This window comes from Equus przewalskii, chromosome 1, assembly GCF_037783145.1.
Source record: "Equus przewalskii isolate Varuska chromosome 1, EquPr2, whole genome shotgun sequence".
Lineage (NCBI taxonomy): Eukaryota > Metazoa > Chordata > Mammalia > Perissodactyla > Equidae > Equus > Equus przewalskii.
Window position 1 is genome coordinate 172,983,371 of NC_091831.1, and position 25,633 is coordinate 173,009,003.

A 25,633-nucleotide genomic window follows, 5' to 3' on the forward strand; every position below is an offset into this window, starting at 1 on the left:
AGCTAGATAGACCCGGGTTTCAATTTTTTAATCTATCACTTACACCTGCCTGGACTCACGTGCAAATTTCATAATTATTTTTAAGCCTGGATTTTCTTGTGTGGAATAGGGAGAGAATTCATTTAGGACTTTTGTGAAGATTAGAGACTGTGTTTGTAAGAGTCCTACTGTAGTCCTGAAACAGGAAATGAGCCCATGATGTACTTCACATAGCAGAGTAGTGATTTTCACTAGTGTGCTGGTGGTAATGATTTTTACAGATGCTAAAACAAAAAAAAGATTGACATATTTTACAGGGCCTGAGTAAATGGTGGTCGTTGTTGTCATTGTTATTCCATCTAGCTGTGAAACATAGGTCTATAAAAAAGTTTCAAAAGTATTAAGAAACATAAATAATAGTGTTTGAAATGATTATTAGTTTTGTAAGCACTCTATTCTTTTCAAATATAATGTTACCAATATCATTAGAAACTTGATTTTTTTCAAAGTATTGTAGCATATATTTGATAGAATGTAATGTAGCATCAATAATATTAATTTAGGATAAAATCTAATTCTGTCTGTATTGAAAACCCAATTGAAATAAAAACCTTCAGACTAGGGGCATCACACAGTGTGCTTTTTCCTGTTGTCAAGTGTGAATTTAAGAATGCATTTTTTATTTCTATCTGCTGTAGAGGGATTTAAAAGACTGATTAAATTTACTGTTTATCTCCATAGGACCTCACTTAATAGAGTTCTGGTAGCTTCTTACACATGACCATCTAGAATATTTGAGAGAGTGGTTTTAGGACTACTGGCAGCTCGCCAACAAGGATTGATTCCTTTCCAGAGGAAATGCTAAGGCTACTCCTAAAAAAATGATTGAGGTTCTACTCTTTTATGAAAAAAAATAAATTTCTCTTATTTTAAATAAATTTATTAAAAAGGATTCTGGGTGTCTTTATTTTTTAAACTTGATAGAAACGATTCTCTTACTACTCTTGGCCTCCAGTAGAAAAACAGAATGTGAAAAAAAATTGATTACCAGGGCAACATGATTTTCTAAGTGGTGATAAAATTTCTTACGAACTGTGTTTTGAGATTCATCATTTGTGATATGAATAATTATATATACGTATGTATATATAAATTATATATTTTTTTACTTTTATTTTTTAGCACTTTTTTAAATAAACTTTATTTTGTAGAGCAGTTTTTCGGTTCACGGCAAAATTGCACAGAAAGTCCATAGTTCCTATCAGACCTCCTACTCCCTAACCCCACGCATGCGCAGCCTCCCCCACTATCAGCGTCCCGCGCTACAGTGGTACGTTTGCTGCAATCCCTGAATCCACCCATAAATCCTTAATAAGAGAAAAGTTTATGAGATAATAGGTGGCTGTCTTTATTTCTTCTTTTGTTTTTACTAAATTTAGAGTGTTTTAAGTCAGTTCAGGCTTTATTCTTCATGTTGGAGTTCCTACTACATCCTTGGTCCTTCATTTTATAAAAATGATAATTACTAAGAAGAACATGAAAAGAGGTAAATTTCTTTTTTTAATAGGACCCCTTCTCCCCCATTTCTGAACTATTGGTGTGATCCTCTCTTTGTACCACTTGTGACAATTTCTTTGATTTAAGGAAATCCAGCTCTACTTTGAATATTCAAGATCTTTCAGTTTTATTTGTGGCCATGAAAATCTGACTATACTTTTTTTGAAATAGAAAAGCTACTTGAATTTTTCAAAAGTTTTTTGCTTTGTTTTAAATTCTCCACCCTTAGGATTCTGATCTCTGTGATAAAAATGCTCATTCATTTCTGGTTATGGCCCTTTCATGCTGGGGCACATCCTGGAACACATATTTACAACACAAATCTTAATATAATATTAGTAAATCTTTAATTTCCCAGAAGTTAGAATTTTACTTTATCACATTTAAGATGACTGTTGTGGTCTCCATAGTGGCTATATTTGTTACCTTTAGTATGATTACTATAAAGTCCTGAGCGTGCACTGGCATTTTGTTGATTTTGGAGATCAGAATCAATATACATTGGTTTATAGACTGAATTTATGGCCATTTACACAGTTGGTCCAGATTGACTGGCTCTTTGTAGGGCAGGATTGATGTGACTGCATCTACTACATTTACTCACTACTTTTGGTTATAAATAAATCTGGTAGTTGAATAAATATTTGGGTGGGAATCACCAAGTACTCCAACTTTTAGTGTGTGTGCTTTAATCAAAACAACCTATCATGTAGGACCTTATTATCTTCAGGGAGAAGTTCCAGATAAGTTTTTCTTTGTGTTTTGCCTTTTATGTTTTTATTTTTTCTTGAGGAATATGAAAAAGCAAACTTAGAACAAATCAGGCCACAAAATTTTGAAGTTGGTTGCCTTAGATATTTCATAGTCTAAATGATTGAATTAAAAATATTCTAATCTGTAGCTTTTGGGTAAAATTGATAATCCTTTGCCAAATGGTAAAATTGTGCTGACAAGATGTAGGCTTAAAAGTAATTATTTTAGAAAATACTATTTTTTCTTTCGTTTTTATTTTTTGAGTGATTCTAGTCGTCACGTATCAAAACTCTTTGGTAACTTAAAATCGGTATGCTAGTGGGTAAAAAGTTAAAAGTGTCAGTTCATATTGATAAAATTGTACTTCTTGTATAGACACTAAATATGTTAGTTTTTGCTGATTAAATTTTTTTAAGTTAAAAATTAAGTCCCCCTTTTTAATACAGTTTCACTGGCTGTACCTAAGATAATTTGATATACTCTAAAACATAGTAATGTTCATTGATTTTTGAGCATTTTTAGCATAGAAATATAATCAAAGTTAAGCACTAGGACCCTTATTTCCTTCTTTAATTAATATCCTCTTTTCTTATTTTCCCCCTGCTATTCAGAATTTTCACATTAATATTCAGATCCCTAACAGATTCACGTAGGTATGGTTTATTTAGCATTAGTTCTTGACTCAAGAACGTGTATTGGAGGAGAGATGATAGGAAAGACAGAACAAATATGTCGTCCTTAAGGATTCAGACTTGTATATAAATTCCAACATTTGGAATATGGAGTATAGAGTATTCTGTATCCTTTACACAGATTAATATAAGTGTAAAGAATTTATAGTTTGAAAGATTTCTATTTTACGTAGATTAGATAGTTTTTGAATCTTTATCAAAAAAATAAATGTTGCAAAATTTGGAGTCACTGAAGCCTTTTACTCAATTGCTTTTAAGAGTTGAAAGTTAAAAAAAGTAATGATTTCAGTTCAGCAAATCTGATTGTTTCCTTTCGGAAACCTTCATTGCCTATATTTTATAATCAACCAGTGCAGAATTTAAGACCAGGACAAGGCTGCAATGGTCCAGGTAAGAAGAGCAAAGACAAAACAAAAATTTTCATTAAAAAAGCAGTCCTTGATCTCCTGAGAACGCAGTGGAAACCAGCACGGAGACTTCCTCTGCATTTTTAATAGGCCATTTGCTCTCTAAGATGTTCTGTATTGGTTCTTTATTACCTTTTTCTTTTTTTAAATTCTCTGCCCCTCCCCCAAGTCATTTGAAATGAACATATTATAAAAGAAACAAATTTACTTTTCTCAGGCTTTTTTTCTCTCGGGTATTTTATGTTTTTTGTTTTGTTTTTTAAGTCAAAAATGCCAACTTTAGCAAGGAGCTGATGATGCTGCAATGCAACTAACAAGTCACTGGTATAGTAGTCACCGTTGAGTAAGGAAATGGGAGTCCTTACCTTTTCCTTTTATGCCTCTGTTTTTTTCCCGGAGAAACAAATAGTGAATTTAAATAAAATATACATTATTTGCATAGAAAGTTATGTAATGATGCCATATAGAGGATAATGATTTCCTAAAACCTTGTATTTAAAGTAACCTGAATTACAATGAGAGATAAACAGAATATTTACCCATCCCTTATGAGCTGCTGCTGATATGTAAATTTATTCTTCTACTTTGCACAAATATACTTTTGAGCTACTGCTTAAACACTTTAAGGTCCTTAGTCAAACAGTTTTAATGATGCCTGCAATATTATGAAAGTGTGACATTTGATGAATGTCTCATATAGTTTTGATATCTGGGCACATGTCAACAAAAAAAATTGAGCATTGGTTTGTCATGCAACACCTAGATAATTTATAATTTTACTGTTTATATCCATCTTGACATTTTTTATCTGCCAAAGGCAGGTTTCATTTGGAATCTTAATCTGAGATTTATTTGGTGGATCTGGAAATCATAGCTAGGGTTCCCACAGGAAATGGTCCATCTACCAACAGATTAAATGGCAGTCCTGCAGTTGTTAGGGGAGCTCTGCATTTAACACACATGCATACTCATTCAGTCAGCACTGTGGAGAAAAATTAAAGTAGTAACCCAGGTTTAGGAACAATGTAGCTAAAAAGTCCCATATTTGCTGAATGACAAAGGGTTATATAGCAGCATTTCATTTTATTATTCGTGCTTGAATTTCTTGTTTGCTCTGTTGAGTCTGCTGACGAATACTAATAAATGCCTGCAACAATCCAGACGAGAGATGCCTGGCAACAAAGCCATGCGGTGGGCCTCCCTGATCTTCTCCAGTTCACAACCTGACCTTTCGAAAAATTGGCTGGGCTAAGCTGCAGAATTTGGGTGTAATGGTTATTGTTAACTCCAGCTTTAGGATTTATTAATTTGTGTGATCAAGACTTACCTATACTTCAAAGTTTCAAAAGACCAAACACAATCATCCGTCCATTAGAACTAACATTGTATTTCAGTGATTTCCACTTAGTATCTGACTGGTGATTCTTCTGTTTTGTTTTTCAAATGTAAAAATGCTGTTCCATAAAGTGAAAGGCACATGTAAAGAAAATCTGTTCTTTCTCTTCACACTTGTTTTTGGAAAAGTTACCTTCCATGAATGAGTGATGAAATTGTTGAATTCGTGGACAGTCGATATGTGTATTTATACTTAGAAAATATTTAATTCTGAAATCTATTTTACTAGCAGTTATAGAAATGTAAGACTTACCTAGTTGATTCATAATTTTAATTACTTTATATAGATTAGTCTTATAACAAGAAAAATTGAGGAACGCTGAAAAGGTTAGAAATAAATAGTAAGTAGCCAAATAGTTTGTATCACTGGGGGGAAAAAAAGAATGAAGATTACTATTATTTTAGCTAATCAAATTTTAGGATAGTTTTCACAATCGTTTCAGCCTAAATAATATTTGTATTGGTTTAAATAGGGTGATACTAAATTTTACAAAGCTTTAATTTATGTGATATGTTCATGAGTTAATTAGGCAGCCTAAGCTTAAGGGTATTACACTATTCTACCATGTCCATGGGCTGCATATGGTGAAGGCTGTTAAAATTAGAAACTGAAACATTATGATATAACCTAGTTCTTACACAGAAATGTGACCTTTTCCCCAATAATATTGGTGTGTTCATGACTGTTTCACACTTGATGAAACAAACAAAGCTTTTAAAAGTTTTGGTATAGTGCCACAACTTTAAATAGCTTTTTTATAATAAATAACAAATTTCCAGTGAAGTAATTTCCACGACTAGCTAATGGATAATTTGAAACATGATATGCTAACTCACTGAATTATCTTAGTTAAAGATAACCTCACTGTTTTTTTTGGACATTTTTATCTAGATGTACAACCATGTATAGGAATGTAAAGGATGTAGTTACTTTGATTTTCTAACCCTCATGTCCAAATGAACAAATTATGTGATATTGACAGGTTTCATGATTTTGTAACTTTATAAACCCTTACCTCAATATCTTATAGCTACATCCAGCCCCTCCCCCCATATATCTTTTACTTCCCCTTGATAGATATAATATACCTTATTAGAACTACATAAGACTGTAAGAAAGCAGAGGCTTTCCAGCATGGTAGCCACTGGCCTCCTGCGACTTTGAGCACTTGAAATACGTGCCATGAGTGTACAGACCAATGAAAGTGAAAATTATAGTTCTTTTTTTTTTCCTTCTTCTTCTTATGGCTGTTCAAGCAAAAAAAAAAACACAAAAAGAAATTTTAAAAATCCGTGAGGGAGTATACAGTATCCAAGTCACAAGTTTGCATTTGTTAAGCCAGGGATCCAAAAGTTACCTGATATTCTGTGACTCTTAAATTAGAATCTCTGAAGGATAAGTGCCTGTGATCTACTGGCTATGATCCTGACTGTCTGTGATATCATGTGCCAACAAAGTGAGCGCTCAAATTGTGTTACAGAAACATGCTACTTAAATCTACTTTCCTGCCATGGGATTGAATTTACAGAAATAAACTATTAATTTTCTTGGTATGGGATTGAATTTTCTTTCAAGATCTTTTTCTAATGTCAGGATTTGTAAATTTTGAAGTCCTTATTACTTGTCTAGTTGATTAATTTTATAATCTGATATAAACTTTATTAAACCATTATGTATTAATTGCAAGTTTTAACCTTAAGTATTTTTTGCTTAGTTATGTTTCTCATTGAATGAGGATTATTTTCCATTTCCATGTCTTCTGATATTTTAATAAGCGCATTTTTCTTACATTTTATTTTTATTCTTATTATATTTTAATAAAATCTTTTGCTTTTAGCAAAGCAGATTTTTGCAGATAACAATACCTAGCATTTATTGAGTGTGTATCCTGTGTTTGACACTTTTTCAAGAGATCATATAATTTAAATAATTTAATCCTCATAACAACCTTTTGAGGTAGATGCTATTATTATGTACTTTTTATTGATGAGAGGTTAAGTAATTTGCTAAAGGTCATGTACAGCTATGTGGTGAAGCCAGAATTCAAACCTTGCTGTCTGTCTTCAGAACCCATGCACTGTGGTTCTGCTTGAACTTGTCTGAACTTGTCTCTTGTGAACACTTACATTAGGTGGGACCACTATGATATCTGATATATGGTAGAACTTTCTGATGTCTTTTCTATTGTGTTTGGGGCAGGGGGAAGCCCGTCTATGTATCTATGTAGGAAACGAACCCTTTGTCCCACCAAAAAGGGAAACAAATAGTCGTCAATATTTGGTAAAGGAAATAAGTAGTATTTGTACACATGTACCGATAGATACCCCACATTTTACTTACTTAAGGAGATAGTGGAAGTTATTCGAAGCCACCAACTGATATTGTTGTTCTAATTATGTTGAAACTAATGTTCTTTTAGAAAAATCCTTAACCGCTGAAAAAAGACAACATCTTTTGTTTAAAATGTGGGACTACTATAGTAATTTCATCGTGAAATCAAATTTACACTTTAATAGCAAAAAATACGTCACATCATTTTGATATTCTTATATAATGTGGTGATAGACAATATACAAAAGAAAGAAGCAATAAACATGAGGTTTTGTTCTTTTTATATTTATAAAATCAGATGCTATGGTAGAAGTAATAACCTTTCCAAAAAAAAAAAAGATAGAATTTAAAGAATTCGCGACCAATTGTGTTAGCAAGTGTCAGAGAGCACATTAAGGAATTGCCTCCTTCCTGGTTCCTTTTAGATACAAATGCCCCTAAGAATCACCTGCATCTTAAGGAGCAAGAGATCCATTTATTTTAATGTACTTGCCTATAGTACTTCTATTCCCCTTTCTCTTTTCTGCCCCTGAGCTCTCAGGTAGCTGGGATGTTGCTATTCTGAGTAACCCCAGTGGGATCCCTAGAGACAATTCTAGCTCAGCCACTCTGAAGAAACAGCTCTGTAAACAGTATTGACCCCCCAGGGGACCATCAAATCCGTTTACACAGATACCAGTTGTCACAAACTATTTACAAAGCCAGACAGAACAGAATTTCCCACCCTCTAAGAATCCCGATTTGATTCTAGCCACCTCCTCACTTCTGTATAGTAGTTGTGAAATAACAGTTATTTTTGGCTATGAGTCATGATTTCTTGGGTAGCATCAATTTAACTAAGTATATTATACATTAGCTAATGTATAATTATCTGGAGAATTGAACTCAAAGGGCATCCTGAAGCTCTCTTTCCTAGGATAGGAAATGGTAAAATAGTGTCAATTTTCTAGACTACGGAATTGAGAATTTAATAGCAAAGCTAGTATTGAGATAATTGGCAATACTGATACTTCCAGAAGTAAAGAGAGAATTCATTAGACCATGAAAATGGCTCATTGGAAACAATGTGAAAGTCACTAAGGAGACACAGGGTCTTCAAAGCATATAATACAGCTGGCCTAGGCACATATATTCGGTACTAAGATTCCAAAGAAAATCTTGCCTAAATCTACCCATTTTGCCCAGGTGAATAAACTGTCTTTAGCAATAGCAGTAGGTGGCCTTTGAGGAATACCTAGTAGTTGTCTTCCATAACATCATTTTCAAATGGTCACAGGGTAAGTTTATATGGCAGGATAGTGTTAGATACTAATAGCAAAAATTGGGAAATATATTTGGTTTCAAAGTGGCCAAATTCTTATGTCCATATAATACAGTGTGCCCACAGAAGAGCAAATAAATAAATGGATTGATAGTCGTCATAAAAAATTTCCTGTTGTGCCACAACTAGAAGGACCTGCAACTAAGATATACAACTATGTACCGGGGGGATTTGGGGATATAAAGCAGGAAAAAAAAAAAAAATTCCTGTTGTTTAACTCTGAGAAAAGAAAGTTAGACTTCATAAACTTACAAATTATGAAGAAGAAATTGATAATTATTCTCTAAGTCCATATGGAGAAATGAATTAAAATAGTCTTAATTCTGTTACTCATGATGATGGAACTGTTGACAATGACAGTGATTAAACACTGAAGCAAATTCCTTAAGAAGGTTGTAGAGTTTCCATTTCAAACCATATGAGAGAGAGAGGGATCAACAGAATAGTTTTAGTTTTAAGCTTTCATCTGCCTAGCGATAAAAGTTTGAGTCAGAAGTATGTTTTTCTTTTAAACATGTATCTTTCTAATAGAATAGTGTGCAATACAGACTTATAAATTTTTGTTGCATTTTATTGATTTGTGTGTTTATATTTCTATATGCAATTCTTTTTCAAGTAACGGGGCAATATAAACAGCTCAACTAAAGCTTTTAAAAGCTTCATGCTATTATCACTTCATATAGCTCTTTCTCTTGGACTGGAGAGTTTAGAAAAAATAATTGAAGACTGAGTTAGAGTCCCTAAGTGCTGTCATCTTCTCTTAGTTGGAGAAAGTACTAACTCAGAAATTGAATTTAAGTTGGGCTTTGAGTAAGGTAAAGAAAGTTTGGCAAACTGCAGTATGATAGAGGAGTATCTTAAAATTTGACTTGAAAAGTCAAAGTATATCATGCTTGAAATTCTCAAATGATGTGGATAGATAAATGATTGCTAAGTAGATAGAAATAGAATGAATAATGAAGCAAGTATGGGAAGAGGTTAGCATTTGGGGAATCTGGCTGAAGGGCATATAGGAATTCTTTGTATTATTTTTACACCTTTTTTGTAAGACTCGAATTATTTCATAATAAAAAGGTAAAAAGAAATGACTGTGATCTGCCATCACTCCTGGTCAGCTTTCTCACCTGTCTTTGTCTTCTGTAGCACGTGTATGTGGTCAGCGAAGCCTTTTGCATTTGGCTCTCCTTTCTCCTCTTTATTTCTTGGCAGTTCTCTGGATGACTTCATTGTCTTCAAAGCTGACACTTTCAGTACCTGATTCCTTGATTTCCTCCTCTCCAAGAACCTTTGCCATTAATCTATTTCTTCAACCCATTCTCGGATGAACCACATCTTGGACTTTGTCTTTACATGTTACTCATTTTAGAAATTTTCATTCCCTGACTGTAACATCTTGTCATTTCAATACAAAAAATATCGTTGTGTTTTTCCTAATGCTATTGTTTCTCCTCTGAACCCATTCCTATTCTTCTTGTTTTCTTCTTATGGTCTGTGAGTTTTTTCTTTACTTCACCTAACTCAAACCCTATGGCAGTTCATTACTTTGTGTATTCCTGTTTGTCCCTTTTTGCAGTGGATGTCTTTGTGAAATCTCAGAGTCTTCCACTTGAGCTTCAGTATGTCTAGCGTATTTTGTATTTGGTCTCTATAGCCCTAGCATACTCCTTAATTACATTCTACAGTCATGCGTCACTTAAAGACAGGGATACAGTCTGAGAAACGCATCGTTAGGCGATTTTGTCATTGTGCAAACATCATAGAGTGCACTTACACAAATAGAGATGGGATAGCCTACTACACAGCTAGGCCACACGGTACTAATCTTATGGGACCACCATTGTATATGCGGTTCGTCATTGACTGAAATGTCACTATGCAGCGATGTATTCAAATTATGAGATTGGTTTTCCTTCCTATTGTACTATAGAATCCTTGAAGGGAGAGTCTTTTTCTTACTTGTCTTTGTTTTCCCAGTACTTATCACAGGACGTATCACACTGTACCTTTTCCATGAACTATTATTAAACTAATGAATAAAATTAATTGGGGGGATCAAACTTTCTATACAAATAATTGGATTCTGGTATAAGATAATGCATTATGGAAGAGTAGAAAAGCATTGAGAGCATTCAGAGGATTTGAGCAATATTTGCTAAAATAGTTGGTCAAAAAAAAGAAGGCAGACAGGAAGGAAAATTTGATAAATCAGCCTTGTTTACTCTAAAGTAAAATTAAATTCTCCATAGAAGAGTATGGATAGTCTGATTTGCAGAGCAGGCTCCAAATGTCTGATGAATAGTTATAGTTAGGAGTCTAAAAGCTTTTTCTACAGAGCAAGATTAGAAAGATGTGGGAATAATCTGAGCCGAACTACAGAGTACAGGTTGTTCAAAAATATTAAACACTTACAATTAAAATCCAGAAGTGTGTTAGAACTTGATGAGTTTATTTAAATAATACTACAAGGGGTTATAATTACTAAGATTCAGGAGGGATCAGGAAAGAGTCTTCTTATTGGGGAGCTCCCACATCTGCTCTGAGTTTGGACAAGATAGCACAATCCCAGGTGAAAAGGCAGTGATTTATCAAGAGTTCAAGGATCACGAAATTTGACATTAGGTAAGCCGAAGTAAGAAAGAGAGCTATGAATATAGTAAGCACATAGCAAGTATAGATATCAGGGATGGGGTAAAGTAGACACTTGGAGGTTGAGGGATAAAAAACGGAAAGGGGAAAGATGCTAAACTAGACCCAGAAATACAGAGGTAAAAACCTGGCACAAGTTGCAGATATTGGTAAGTTTGGTCTCAAAAACAGGTCAAAGAGTGGACAAGATTCTGAAGCAATTGGTGTGGTGTTGTCATGGGGAACTTGGGGCTTTCTGTAGCGGGCAGCGATTCATGGCTCATCCTTTTACCTTTTGAAGAATCCTTGTGCCTCATAAACTGGAGACTAGTATAGGCCCTAATAGTTCCCTTTTGATATGTCCCTGGAGACAATGTTTGTTATTTTGATGTTGTTTTCAGTAAGTGTTTATAATTTTCTTTCAGTTGAATTACATATAAAGTGATCTGTTAGTGTTAGAAAGCATGGTCTGTTAACTATAGTGTAGTATTCGTTAGTGTCCATTTATAACATTCCCTCATTCAGATTTGGGGGGTTCCGTTCTACTAATACCAGTCTATTCTAGAGAAGTAGCAGGATGAGCATCTAATGCAAACCAAGTAAGTGTTTTGAAATATCAAGAACCAGTAAATAATCTTCAGATACTTAAAATTGTTACAGTTTAAATCAAAACAGAATGTAATGTTGGAATTTTGTAGATATGTCATAGTATGTAATTATAATAGCACGTTCTCCCAATTTGTTCCTTCAAACAAAGTGAAATCCAGAGTAATTTACCAAAACCAATGGTTTCTGATCTAACTTTCAGCCACCAATAAGGTAATGTCCAGAACTTGGAGTTTCTAACTGGCTATACCTAATTTCAATATATGTACATGCAAAGAATTTCTCCTTAAAGAATGAATACTTTGTGAGAGGTACCTTATTTATAAGTGCCCTATTTTGTTTTTATTCTAAAACTACTCTCTTCTGACTTAAAAGGATTTTCAGTTTGCCAGGTTGGAGAAGCATCGTCAACAAGCAGATGAGATTCACCTGCTTTTTAAAGTGCAAGGATTATTTCTGCTGGAAATAATAAAGTACTAGTTACAATCAGTATTGTGCCTGTTGATCTGATTTACCAGTGAAAGAGTTCATTTTGTGCATATGTGTGTGTCATTTTCTCCCAGAACTTTTACTTATAACATCAAATATACACTGTTTCTTTGAGATAACTATTTGAAGATTGGCACCTGAGGTAACAACTGTTGCCAATCTTTTTTTTTTTTTTGAATTTTCTCCCAAAATCCACCCAGTACCTAGTTGTGGGTCCTTCTAGGTGTGGCATGTGGGACACAGCCTCAACATAGCCTGATGAGCAGTGCCAGGTCCGCACCCAGGATCCGAACTGGCGAAGCCCTGGGCTGCCGCAGCGGAGTGCATGAACTTAACTACTCGGCTCCCGGGCCGACCCCTGAAACAACTATTGTTTACTAGTTACAGCTTAAAATAACTTTTATGAGATAGCCAAGCACTACAAAATAGACTTTCTGTTGTATAATACATATCTGATAAAATAGAAGTTAAAAATAATTCTCCTTATATTGTATCCATTTTAATATTGATGATGATTACAAAAATAATAGCTAACATTTGTTGATGTGCCAGACACAAGGCCGTGTACTTTGCATTCATTAATTCAATTAATCCTTGCAACAATTCAAGTCAGTGCTATTATGTTCCCATTTTACAAACAAGAAACTGAGGCATGCATGGGTAAAGTAACTTGCCCAAAGTTATGAACTTGGTAAAGCTGGAATTCCAGCTCAGGCACTTTGATGCCAGAGTGGTATGTACATTATCACTTCACTATGATCAACTTACTATTTCCTGTTTTTTGAAATCTAGAAAACATCCTGGTGGTCTAGTGGTTAATATTTGGCGGTGTCATCACTATGGCCCAGGTCCATTTCCAGGTCAGGGACCCACACCACCCATCTATGGGTTGTCATTCTGTGACGGCTGCGTGTTGCTGTGATGCTGAAAGCTCTGCCGCCGGTATTTCAAATACCAGCAGGGGCATCAATGGTGGACAGGTTTCAGCAGAGCTTCTAGACTAACACAGACTAGGAAGAAGGACCTGGCCACCCACTTCAGAAAAATTGGCCAGGAAAACCCTGTGAATAGCAGCAGAGCATTGTGTGGTAGAATGCTGGAAGGTGAGAGTATGGCGCAAAGACCGGGTAGGGTTCCACTCTGCTGTCCACAGGGTTACTAGGAGTCGGAATCAAGAAATGTTGAAAATAATATCTCTAAGTCAATGGTTCCCAGCCTTGATTGTATGCTGGAATCATCTGCTCACTCCCAGAGATTTCACTTTAATTTGTATAAGGTATGGCCTGGCGTTGAGGATTTTTTAGGAACTCCTCAACGAACATACAGCCAAGGTTGTAAACCACTGTCCGAAATGCCCGCTGACTGTGGGAATGGAAATAGTAATTACAAAACCACATGCTTATCAAACTACAAAAGGAGTAAGACTGGTAAGTGCATGTTTACAGCTCTAACACTTATTTACACAGAAACATTAATTTGATGGATTTGGCTATGGTGTTTCATATACCATGTGGGTTTTTTTTGTTTGTTTTAAATACAGATACAGCCCATAGTTATCTTGAACAAGAGGCTACAGGGAGAAATAAAAGTCCACAGCCAGATGGGCAGCTGACTGTGAATTCTGAGGGAAGCATGGATCAGAAATCCAATGAATTAGTTAATGAAGCTACACGTGAGGACACAGAACTGCCAGAGCAGAGACCCAGGCATTTTCAGGCCACCAGCCCTTGTCCGGGCGATGAGACAGCTTACTGCTCTACTGAAAAACGCAAGTGAGTGCTGGCAGCCTTGGGCTTAGAAAGCAGGAATTGGGAGAACTCTCCCTCCCTCCATCCGTCCTCCCTCCCTTCTTTTTGGGTTGGGCTAAATTTGACATATCATTAACTTACTAGAATTTGGAGAATCTACCAGAGTTTTCTACTGTTTCTGTTACGTTGATACAGTGTATCTAGAATGCTAAGTGAAAAAGCACCAGGTGCTTTGAATGAAGGCTATGAGGTTTTTTTATTCCTTTTTGTTGGATATTATTTTCTGTGACCTTTCGTTAGGGATGTGGAAATAGCTGTTGAGATGATGTAAATGGGATATTATACATCAGAGCCAAAAACTGGCAGCTCTAGGACAAAATAAGCCAAAAGATATGTTTCGGTTTGGGTTGGCACTATTTTTCATTTCACTGAGTTTGAATGCTTTTAGAAGGGCCTTGTACTCTCCCATTTGCCTTCTGCGGCCTGTCCCATCCGCCTTCCCTCCCCATCCCTGAAGGGCTTTGAATTTGTGACACTTGTGACTTTTACCTGTGAGATTAAGGTACTTTGACAATTAATCATGTACAATGAAAGTACTGCTAAATTAAAAAAATGTCAATGACTAATATATTTTGTCTAGACAAAATCGTATTTTATAGAATATTATTTTAACAGAGTTTTGCATAGAAACAGCTGTTTTTATTTACTTAAAAATTATTCACTAGGTATATGAATATGTTCCTACCTCTTAGCAATCAGTTATATTCTTACGAAAGTGCAGATTGGAGTACATTTGGGGGATGGGGAATAGGGATGAGTGAAGCGGTGATAAACGTTTATAACCACATGGGAAAAATCAGTAGTAGAGATTGGGCTAAAGCCGTCTCTTTTCTCTTCTCTTCCTTTATACTACTTGCTAACAAGTTGATACTGTTCTCAAATAGCATACAGAATGTCAAAAACATTTTTTCCTTATCCTTAAATGTTACAGAAATAGGTTTTCATTTTTAATGTTTTGAATTTAGTAATGAAAATATGGTATCTGTCAACCAAATTGAAAAAAAAAAGTTTATTGTTCCTCTTTTCAGAAAAGTGAGAAATGTATCTAGAATCCTGACCAAAAGTGCAAATTGTGTTAATATTTACAGCCCCATAAACCTGAATTCTTCAAGTATACTGAACCATGAGTCTCTATAGACGTTACTAAATGCTTTCCATAGATTTAGCTCTCAGTTGATAGATTAGCACCTCTGTAAAATTGATGTTTAATTTTTCATCCATAGTATTTTCTTAACAGTACATAATGAGAAATTTAAAATTAAGTAACTTTACATATTTGTTGTTAAAATTAGATTTGTTTCCCCCATTTGAACTGTAGAATTTATAGATCCTGTATAGTAGAAATCGTATGCGTATATTGTTTAATAGCTTTCTTTATTACAGCATTATGGAACATAGAAGTAATGACTTGCATTATGAACATATGATTCCTTGTCAAGTTACTTCAGACTTAAACAAAGAGAAGACAATAGCATTTCTTCTAAAAGAATTGGACATTCTCAGAGCAAGCAATAAAAAGGTACAATATAGAAAGTCTGGTAATTGTACAGTGCTTTTAGCTGTTGACCTTCTAAGTTTGCCTTGTCGTCCATCATGATTCAGTTTTATTGTGTACTTTAATCCTTTAACAGTAGCTTTATGTTGTTGCCATGCCATGCCATCAGGGTATGATTGAGTTGCAAGATTGACTATGAAAAGCAATTTCTTTGGTTTCCTGCCTTGCTGCCCTGCCATACCACTTCCTCTTTCATAAATTTGTGGTTCCTTGCCTAGGTACCTAAAAGAGATTCATTCAAGTTTTACTATAGTAAAACTTTACTTCAGTATTATGGAGAATGAGAAATAGAATGCACTGGTTTCATGTTACTTTCTTAACGTTTTTTCTTTTTTATTAGTATCTGTTCCCTGTATTTTACCTCAATAACATATGTAATTAAACATTAAAATAGCTAGGCAATGTCATAATTTAGCTGGTGTTATCTTGTACTGCTGCATTTTGTCTAATCCAGTTTGTCATGTCATGTTTTAACTTTTCTGACTCTTTTTCTAGTTACATTCCTTTGAACATTAAATAATGTTACTAAATAATGTTTATTTTCTATGCCTTCTTTTTTTTCAACCTCTACGTACTTTCTGATTTTAATATTCTTGTTGTTTGACCTAATCAAAATGAAGTGTGATGTTAGGAATGTTCATCATGTCTGATGGAAAACAACACAAATGACAAAAGCTGAAGTAGAAATTAAAAAAAAAAAAAAAAAAAAAAAACATTTGGAGGGATCCATATGAGAGCATGAGATATTTTCTGTACTTTCATTTAGCAGTTATTTATTACATGCCAATTATGAACCAGGTGCCAGTGCCAGTTTAAATACAGCATGATAGAATAGCATTCTCAGAGATTTGTATCGGATATTAAGGTAAGTATCTTAATTAATTTTGTTTCAAAATATTGGAATTACTAACAGAAGCTATAAAGGTGTACTGTCCATTATTTTATTATGATAGTTCCTTCCAAGTCTTTTGCTTTAAGACAAAAGAATAGATCAGATTGTTTTCTGCAGTAGTTATTTTTATTAATAATATTCCATCTTTAATTTCATTTGCCAGTACACACATAAATTAAAATGTTTTTATAATTTCTATATTATTACTGGTAATTATTACTTTGTAAAATATCTTCAAACCTTAAATATTCTTTTTTTCCCTAGAGTTATTAAATGTAATATTATATAAGGGTTTAGAAAGCAAGAAATTTGTCAGATAAGAATCTGTTTTTTTCAATGTGTTTTAGCTTCAAGAAAAACTGACTAAAGAAGATAAAGAACAGAGAAAACTAAAGCTCAAGCTGGAACTTCAAGAGAAAGCAACAGAAGCTCAGATTGCCGAAAAGACAGCAGGTATAGTAGATGAGTGTTATTATGTGGCATTAGGAACCATAGCGAAGTTAGTATATGATGTGGCTTGGTGATAGTCGCATTAGCTTATTTGCCAAAGGAGGGGAAGCTCTGGCTTTTTTTTTTTTTTTTGGCTGCTTAGAAAATAGGTGGCTTTAACATCCTGGTACTGGTATTAGTGAGAGCTTTACCTGTATTCATACTGATTTGGGCATTAAATGCATTGTTAACACCATGTCAATCCAATCACAAAAAGGTTGTTTGTTTTGTTGGAAAGGCCTGAACAAACAAGGGGAAATAATGATTACCAGTGCCTCTACCTTTCAACCAGCAGTTCAAATACCACTCATTGTTTTAGCTCGTGAGAGGAAATACTTCTCCTTTGTATGAAGATAGTCATACATTCATTGCCAATGGAAACCTACATTTGATTAAAAGATCTGTTTGGTGCTGTTAATAAATTTTCATCTCATGACGTGGATGATGGTGGAGATAATGTTTTCTCTGAGAAGGTTAAAGTTAGAAAGATTGCCAAAGTTTAAGATTATGAATGTCTGCCTTAAATAGGTTTTGGCGTTAGACTTTATTCACAGGTCTTTGCAAGAAGAAAATTTTTAAATATATCTGTGATATGTTACAGATATGATCAGATGATTCTCAGTAGTCTGTGATACATGTATATATATATATATGTCACTGTGACTCTCTTCCTCACAGTGTTTAGTGTGTTAAAGAGAAATTTCACAGAATAATAGAAATTAGCATTCAGAGGCATTTTAGAGATCACTTATTTTGACATTGTGTATCAATTGGAATGGATTTAAGAAATGTATTTTGTGATTAGTTTGCAGTTTGATATCATACTTTATAAGCCACTTAACTTGGTTGCATATTTGACAGAGTTCTGGTATTTTATGTCAGAAACATGATTAGCAGATATAGCGTGTCATCAAAATGCTATTGTGCAAAGTAGAACTAAACATCACTGTGGGAATATAACCAAAATGACCATAAATAAATGCTCCAGCTGAATACCAGATGGTTGCTTTTCTGTTAATGTTAAACTACTGTGATTTTTTTCTGTTTCTTTTTTAATGGGGAAATATGAGAGTAATATAATTTAAGGAAAATTAACAGTATGTTAAAAATGAGTAATTCAAATATAAATTTAGAGCAACTCGGAAGTTTCTTGGCTTTTTATAGTCAAATATGTGTACTGATTGCTAGGATGGTATTACACAAAGTACATTTGTTTAAAGATGTTTGTATTATAATTTAACTTTGCATGTGTCTTACAGAAGTAATTTAATAAGATTTAGGTCATTGTGACTTATTGAAAATCATGAATTAACATGTCTACATAGCTCATTATCTCCTGGAGGAGAAAACTCATTGTGCAATCTTATTTACCCTTTAAACTTTTGTATAATTTAGTAATCATATACTTCAAATATTTATTTATTGGTATATATTTAGGGGTTCCCTTTGACCAAACAGTATGAATCATGAATGCATGAAGTGGGAAGAATTTGATTGCTTTATGATTCTTGTTAATCAAATATTTCTCATTAATGACAAAATGTCATTTTTAGTAAATAGTAAGTGCTGAGATGTTTAGTATGGTTTTATAGCTTCCTAAATTGATGAAAATAACAGTGCCATGTAGTTCCTCTGAAACAGAGCAATCTAGTTGAAAGAGATATGTCCAATCAACTTAGTTACAAAAATGACACAAAATGAAAATCCTGTATGGTTTTTTTAAAGTATAAATTTTCAAAATGAATCTTTACTTTTTGATGTTTCAGTTTTGTCTTATTAAAAAAAGATTTAAGATGGTTTAAAATTAGAATTATTATTATTGTAACATGAAAATAAAAAAACTGAATTGCTTAAGAAATCTATTGGCTTAAAACTGCAAGAAATTCATCCAGTGACCCTTGATAGACTCTTGAACTTGCTCGTCTTTTCACCTTGTACCTGCAGTCTTAAGTGAGCTTATCTTCTGCTTGATCAGTCGGAAGTGCAGTCAAAAAGCAAAACACAGTAACTAAACAACTGTGTTTGTACCTTAATAGAAAAAGGAACCTTATAGGACTATGATTACATGTGATAAATGTTGTATTTATTGTCATATGAAAGTACAAATAATCCCCATAATCATGGATGTTTGTTTCTATCACTGCTCATTTTTATGTTCAAAATAAAATGTATTTGGTAAAGTATATTATAAATATGCACACATATTTAAGTATTATGGTGAGCTTAAGCAGAATATAAATGTTTAAAAAGTCAAAATATTCCACTGTTAAAGAAATACGTGCAAAAACATCTGAACTAAACATTGGAAATTGCAAATAGGATACAAAAATATATGTCTATAGATTTTCAAATAAAATTTTCATTAAAATATGAGATACACTAAGGAAATAGGAGCCATTTCGTTTGAGTATATAAAATATAAGGATTTATATATAAGGATATTCCTATTGGTGTTAGTTATGATAGCGAGAGAATTACAATCAGTCAAGCAATAAGAGAATAGTTAAATAACTTAAGGTACATTTATGCTGTGAGACATGCAATAATTAAAAACTATTTCTGAAGAATATTTGATAATGAGAACATCTTCATGACTCAATGTTAAGTGAAAGAAATAGGGGGAAAACTGTATTTATGAAATAATTTTGTTAAAAAAACAGTATATATACATGTATATTATATAAAAAGAGAGGCAAATTTTGTTAGTATTATTAATAGATGTGTTAATGTTTCAATGAAAAGTTTCTCCCTTTTCAAGTTTTTTGCAATGAACATGGATTAAATTTAGTATTAGAAAAAGTGAAGTGTTACTTTTAAAAAATGTGATTTTTTTTAAAAAAGTTACTTGCTCTCTCATCTTAAAATAATTTCCTATGATAGGTTTGACATATAAAAACCACATAAACTGAAGTTTTATGAAATTCATGAGCCGGCTGTGATCAAATCTTGCCATTTTACCCATGCTATTGTTCTTATCTTTCAGATTTCTACCTTATTTATTTTTATGTCTTATGTGGATTATGTAACTTATGTATATATTAGTCCATCTTGTCTTCCCAGCTGATTGTGTAATTTATAAGAATAAGAGTCTGGTTTTGTGAAAACCACATGAAACAAAAGGTGCCCAGTTCTCTCTGAGGCTGGTTGAAGCAACGGGAAGACTAGACTCCTTGGAATCAGACTGACCCCAGTTCAGACTGCAGCTGTGACGCTTCCTACGACTCTGTGCCTTTGGCAAGTTACTGATTAGCCTCTCCATGTTTACTTTCTCCCATGTAAGATGTGAATATTAACTAATTTACCAGATTATTGTAGGGATCAGAGATAAGGTATAAAAGCACCTAGTATATAACTGGTACTCAGTAAGTTGTAGCTGCTATTAATATTTGATTATTTTTATCTTTATGAAATTCTTAAACCTTTGATAATGTCAGAAGTCACGAAAAGATTTTTGTTCTGTTTAGCTTTTAATTAAAGTTAGTGGCTCAGTGTTAATAGATTTTTAAAAGGAAAATAAACAGGAAAGTGAAAGAAAAAGTTTGGAAACAAAGTATTGGATGATGAGGAAAATTACTGTTGACATATATATATTTATTAGCACTAATACCTTTTACTTAAATGTGAATCTGAAATAAAAGAAATGGGATACAAAGGATTTGGGCTTTAATCTAATGTATACGTGTGATAAACCGTCATGTAGACTGTCATAATAGCTTCAAGCCTGTTTCCTTTGCTTCTCTGTTGGTTTTTACATAATGTAAATGTAAAGCATGTCATTTTGGCGTGATCTCATGAATTTGGAACTCAGCTGTGTCCTATATCATGATAAAATCTCCAATGGTTGACCCTTTTCCCTTCCCCTCCTTTTTTGACATCACTGTCACCATCATCACCATTGATGCTGTTTTTATTAGGCACTTTATAGGAACTGTGCTAACATCTTTAAAACTCAAGCAAGAAATATTTACTGAAGGGCCATTATGTACTAGACACTGTTAGACACTGAATATACATCAGCAAATAAGACAGAAATTGGGATTTGAAACGTTTCATCTGCAGTCACTTCTCATTCATAAGACACCATTGTAGTAGGTGGTGGTTAAATGCTCAGACTTTGGATTCAGACCTTTGTTCTAATCTTTTTATCACTTATCATGTGTAATTGACAGCCTCACTAAGCTTTTCTTAAAACCTACTTTATAGGTTTTTGTGACGTGTAAGTGAGATAATGTTTATGAAGTGCTTAACCCATAGAAGACATTAAGTCAGTGGTAGTTATGATGATAAGATGAGTGATGCCACCATCTTGTTTTCTCAAGACTTCTTGATCTAATAGTAGGCATATTCAAAGTGTACCTAATGTAAATAACTATCCCATAGCTATTTATATATAGTTTTGTTTCACAAAGAATTGGTATGTATTTCTTTTTTAGAACTAGTTTGTATTTTTATTATTTCATTTTATCCCCACAGTTCTTAGTTTTCCTTGATTTTCAGATTTAACCTTATTTAGAAAGTTTGAAAATATGAAAATTATTTTTTTAGTCTCTACAAAAGAGAAAAGAAAGGAAAAATATATGTTAACTAGGTCTTATTTATTTAGGAAAAGCTGAAATGACCAGCTTATCACGTATGTGTTAACAGTGGAAAAAATTTATCTCATAGTAACTGTTTAGGACTTTTTACTGTGTTTTAACTCATTAAATTATACATGTGTATAATATTATTTGAAAATTATTGGCACATATGACCTTCAAATATGAGGGGATACTTTAGAGAAGGACAGCAGAAATGTTGACTCTCTTTGTCTTCTGGGTAAGTATCTCTTCTCATCTAAAGAAAATGATTAAACCACAAACGCCTGATGATTTGTTTCACTTAAATTGAATTTGGCAGTGAGAAATAGTATTGTACAGCCTGATTTACATCCATTAATTTACTCTTAGGTGAGTGATGTGGTTATAACTTTTAAAAATAACTTGTTCAGTTAAACCTTTCATTCTTCCTAAACAGTCTCAGTGGGCGTTGTCTAGTGTAGTCTCCTATTTTATTAGTCTGTTACATTTGCAGTGTACACATAATGTTTAAATTTTGCAGAAAAGAGTCTTTATTTAAATAGTTTTTTAATGTTATTTTTGTGATATTTAAAATATTTATATTTCTTTAAAAGCCTTATTTTTCTATTTCTTAAATGCTCAGTTTAGAGTCTCTGCTTTCTATGTTAGTTATTTTTCCTTCTTACATGTCATCCATTAAAGATTAGCTGTGGAAGGTTGGAGCATGGAGAGATTATGAATGACAGAACAACTCCTGTAGAATAATAATCAGTTTTTGGTATTTAATGCTGTTTGACTTTTGCAGACACATTTCTTATTAACCTTTGGTACAAAGAGAAATCCAGGTTCCTGATGTCTCATGGAGAAGATGAATTTGAGATCCTCTTCCAATTAAACTGAAATAAGGCCAATATTGGGTTGTAGCCAAAAGAACTCCTTAGTGTCTTAAGTCTCGTGTTTATAAATCTGTCTGTCTGTCTGTCTGTCTGTCTGTCTATCTGTCTATCTGAGTTTACATATAATTCAGTGGTTACGTAATTTGCTTAGCTTACCGTACTGATTCTGTGAGCATTTTATCTGCTTTTTCTCTTTAAACATAGATTCTTTTCTGTTCACTCTAATTTAGACTATTTTGTAAATAAAAAAATACTGTCAAGCTCTTCTTATTACAGAGAATGTTAATTTGTTTTGGTAGAGGGGAGAGGAGTTCGATTGTGATTGTCCAAAGCACCTGGACATAGAATCCCTGAAGCTTACAACCTGTTTCCCTTCAGGTTAATATGTAAATGTGGAAAGTAGAGATATGTGATCTACCATTAGAGCAAATATATTAAGACATCCAAACTAATTAACATGAGAAAAGAAGACTTGTTGTGTAATGGAAAATATTTACAATGTTCTCTTATAAAATATTATTTGTTACCATAGATCGTATCTCAGATGATGTCGACCATCTAATGATTAAGAACAGGAGTGAGTGAGTTCTATGTATCAGAAGAATAGAAAATGACATAATATTTACTTTTAAGAAATAATACACGTTGGAATTCCATCTTTCTGTATATATAATGAACACTAATAAAATATAATAGCCTTTAATCTAACACTTAAATGCCTTAACAGTATTAAATTATAATTGGGCGTTATCTATATACCTATCTATCTATGTATTTTACTTTGGAAGGAAAAGAGATTTTAAGAATATGACCAGTCATTTCAGATAAAAACAGAAAGCCCCGTCTCTGGGAAATACAGCAGTTAGAAATATTGATAGGTAGAATGTTGCTTATATTATTATCTTTGACTGCAGAATCCCATGGGTTTGGATCAGGATTAACTATAACAACTGCCGGGTCAAATAATGCTTGAGGGTAGACTATGGCCAATTTTGTAAGCTCTCTCCTAGAAAACTTTGTATTTTTCTGGAAAAAACAAAATAAACATTGCGTAAACAGAGAAACCGTTATGCATTGTAGTAACCAACAATTGGAAATATTTTATTGTGGAATTTAGCATGATCAGGCATTTGAGAGCATATCATGTAATTAGGGTATTTAAAACATAAAAATAACAGAAAACTTTTTAGAAAATGATTGACTTTTTCCACATGTTTAACTCTAAAAAGGAAATTATCTTGGAAAAAGTTTAGGTAGCAGTTATATTTCACAAAATTTTCATATTGGTATTTATTAAAATTTAAGGTCGATAGCTGTGCAGAAAATAAGTTAAATGCTTCTTAAAATGGGTTTTCAAAATTGCATAGAATAAGGGGCTGGCCCAGTGGCGTGGTAGTTGGGTTCACATGCTTGGCTTTGAAGGCCCAGGGTTTACAGATTCGAATCCCTGATGCAGACCTGTGTATTGCTCACCAAGTGATGCTGTGGTGGCATCTCATATAAAAATAGAGGAAGACGGGCACAGCTGTTAGCTCAGGGTCAATCTTCCTCACAAAGAAAAGTGCATAAAATAATTGGTATTGATTTTAATACTTCAGGGATAAATGTATCTCACATTAAAAATTGTAGCTCTAATATCAGATATATTAAATGTAAATAGCATATTTTTAGAAAGTGTTCTTATATAGTCAGAGTTATCTGTATTAAATACGTGTATAGAATAATTGAGTTTTGCAAAAAACGTTTTTGTTTTAAGGTTTTGCTACTTAAGCTTGCTATTTTATATGATTTTCTAATTTTTAGCAATTTCTATTCTGTTGGTAAGTATGAATTTATAGCACCTTTACAGAGGAAAATTTTAAAACGTGTATTAAGAGCTTAAAAAACTGACGTTTAATGCAGTAATCATACTTCCAGGAGTTTTCCTAAGTAATGAGTTATGTATATACGTAAACGTCTGCGTACAAAGATGTTCATTACAGTGTTGTTTATATAGTGAATAATTGTAAAATCTAATATTAGGAGCATCTTAGTTCAATCAAATATGGCATAGCCAAATGATAAAATTCCATGCACTATTTTATAATTTTGAAGAATACGAAAGAATATAGGAACATAGTCTGTTTATTTGAAATATACCACAGAAAGTTACAAAACTATGTAAAATGTTTCTGTCTCCATGTTTTGCATTGAGCTTGTATTTTTAATCAGAAAAATTTTTTTACAAAATAATCATATAAAATGTTGAATATTCAAATCTGCTTTTAGAAAAAACATAATAGTCTGATCTGTAAAAGAAGTTCTGAAGTAATAAGTTGATGCCAAAAATAGAAGCATCAAACTCCTTGGAGTAGGTTGGTTGATTTTCTACTGATGTAGGGCGCATACCACCTATGTTTAAATTTTCAATAACCAATTTATGCAAGGAAAGAGAAATTAAAATTTTTAAGGAAATTAAAAGGTGACATAATGTTTATAGTTCTGGAATGGATATGTGGTGGTCTCATAAAACATTTTCATATTTGCAAGGAATCCCTTTAACATCAAATAAAGCAATAATAGTAGATATTCAGACAATCTGAAATTCTTTCATATATAGTAAAGACTTGTCTTAGGAAACTATTATCTATGTTATACTTGTTGCTTAGAATTCTGGAACGTAAATTGTAGTCAGTGATTATATATTTCAAATTCATATCTTAATGATTTCTTCTTCCCTCTCTTCAGCCTTTTCTGTTTACATAACTACCTTGAGGATGTTAACACATGGATTATTTTTCTGGGAAATGTCTGTCCTCCAAATTATATTATTTAGAGACTCATGATCCAGTGTTTAAACTAGAATGTTTTCCAATATACTGTCTCACTTCTACTGTATTTTAAAAGTAGTTTGAGAAGTGTAGAATGTGGGTTTGTCAATAGACTTGGGTTCTACTAAGAAAATATGTACTCTGTCTTGACTCAATAAACTCATACTTAGTATGGTTCAGCTTCTTCATATTTACTCTTGCCCATATTAGAAAACAATTAGCTTACTAAACAAATTTGAGTATTTGGGGAGGGACGTGATCCTCTCTGAATCTTTCTCATTTGACTAGGAATTATAGGATGTTTGATAACCATGTTTAAAAATGGAGATATCCAAATATTATTGTAAACACCCAATGATTTGTTTTACCTACAATATAAGTATTTTACTTGGTTGGCTTACATAGTAGCTAATAATATTTGTTAATGTAATTTAACTGCTGTGAACCTTTACTGAACAAATATTTAAATTT

General features: G+C 33.1%; 1 protein-coding gene across 27 annotated transcripts in view; it reads left to right on the forward strand.

The window, feature by feature from the left end:
• Positions 1 to 25,633, forward strand: part of MIPOL1 (mirror-image polydactyly 1) — a 302,383-nt gene that overhangs the window by 61,041 nt on the left and 215,709 nt on the right. For 25 of the 27 annotated variants that reach the window (XM_070629153.1, XM_070629211.1, XM_070629241.1 and 22 more), the window contains 3 exons: positions 13,697 to 13,928; positions 15,348 to 15,483; positions 16,759 to 16,864. In XM_070629153.1, the coding sequence (XP_070485254.1) occupies positions 13,697 to 13,928; positions 15,348 to 15,483; positions 16,759 to 16,864 (474 nt within the window). The remainder of the gene's footprint in view (positions 1 to 13,696; positions 13,929 to 15,347; positions 15,484 to 16,758; positions 16,865 to 25,633) is intronic. The other 2 variants (XM_070629266.1, XM_070629273.1) reach the window with 1 other exon arrangement.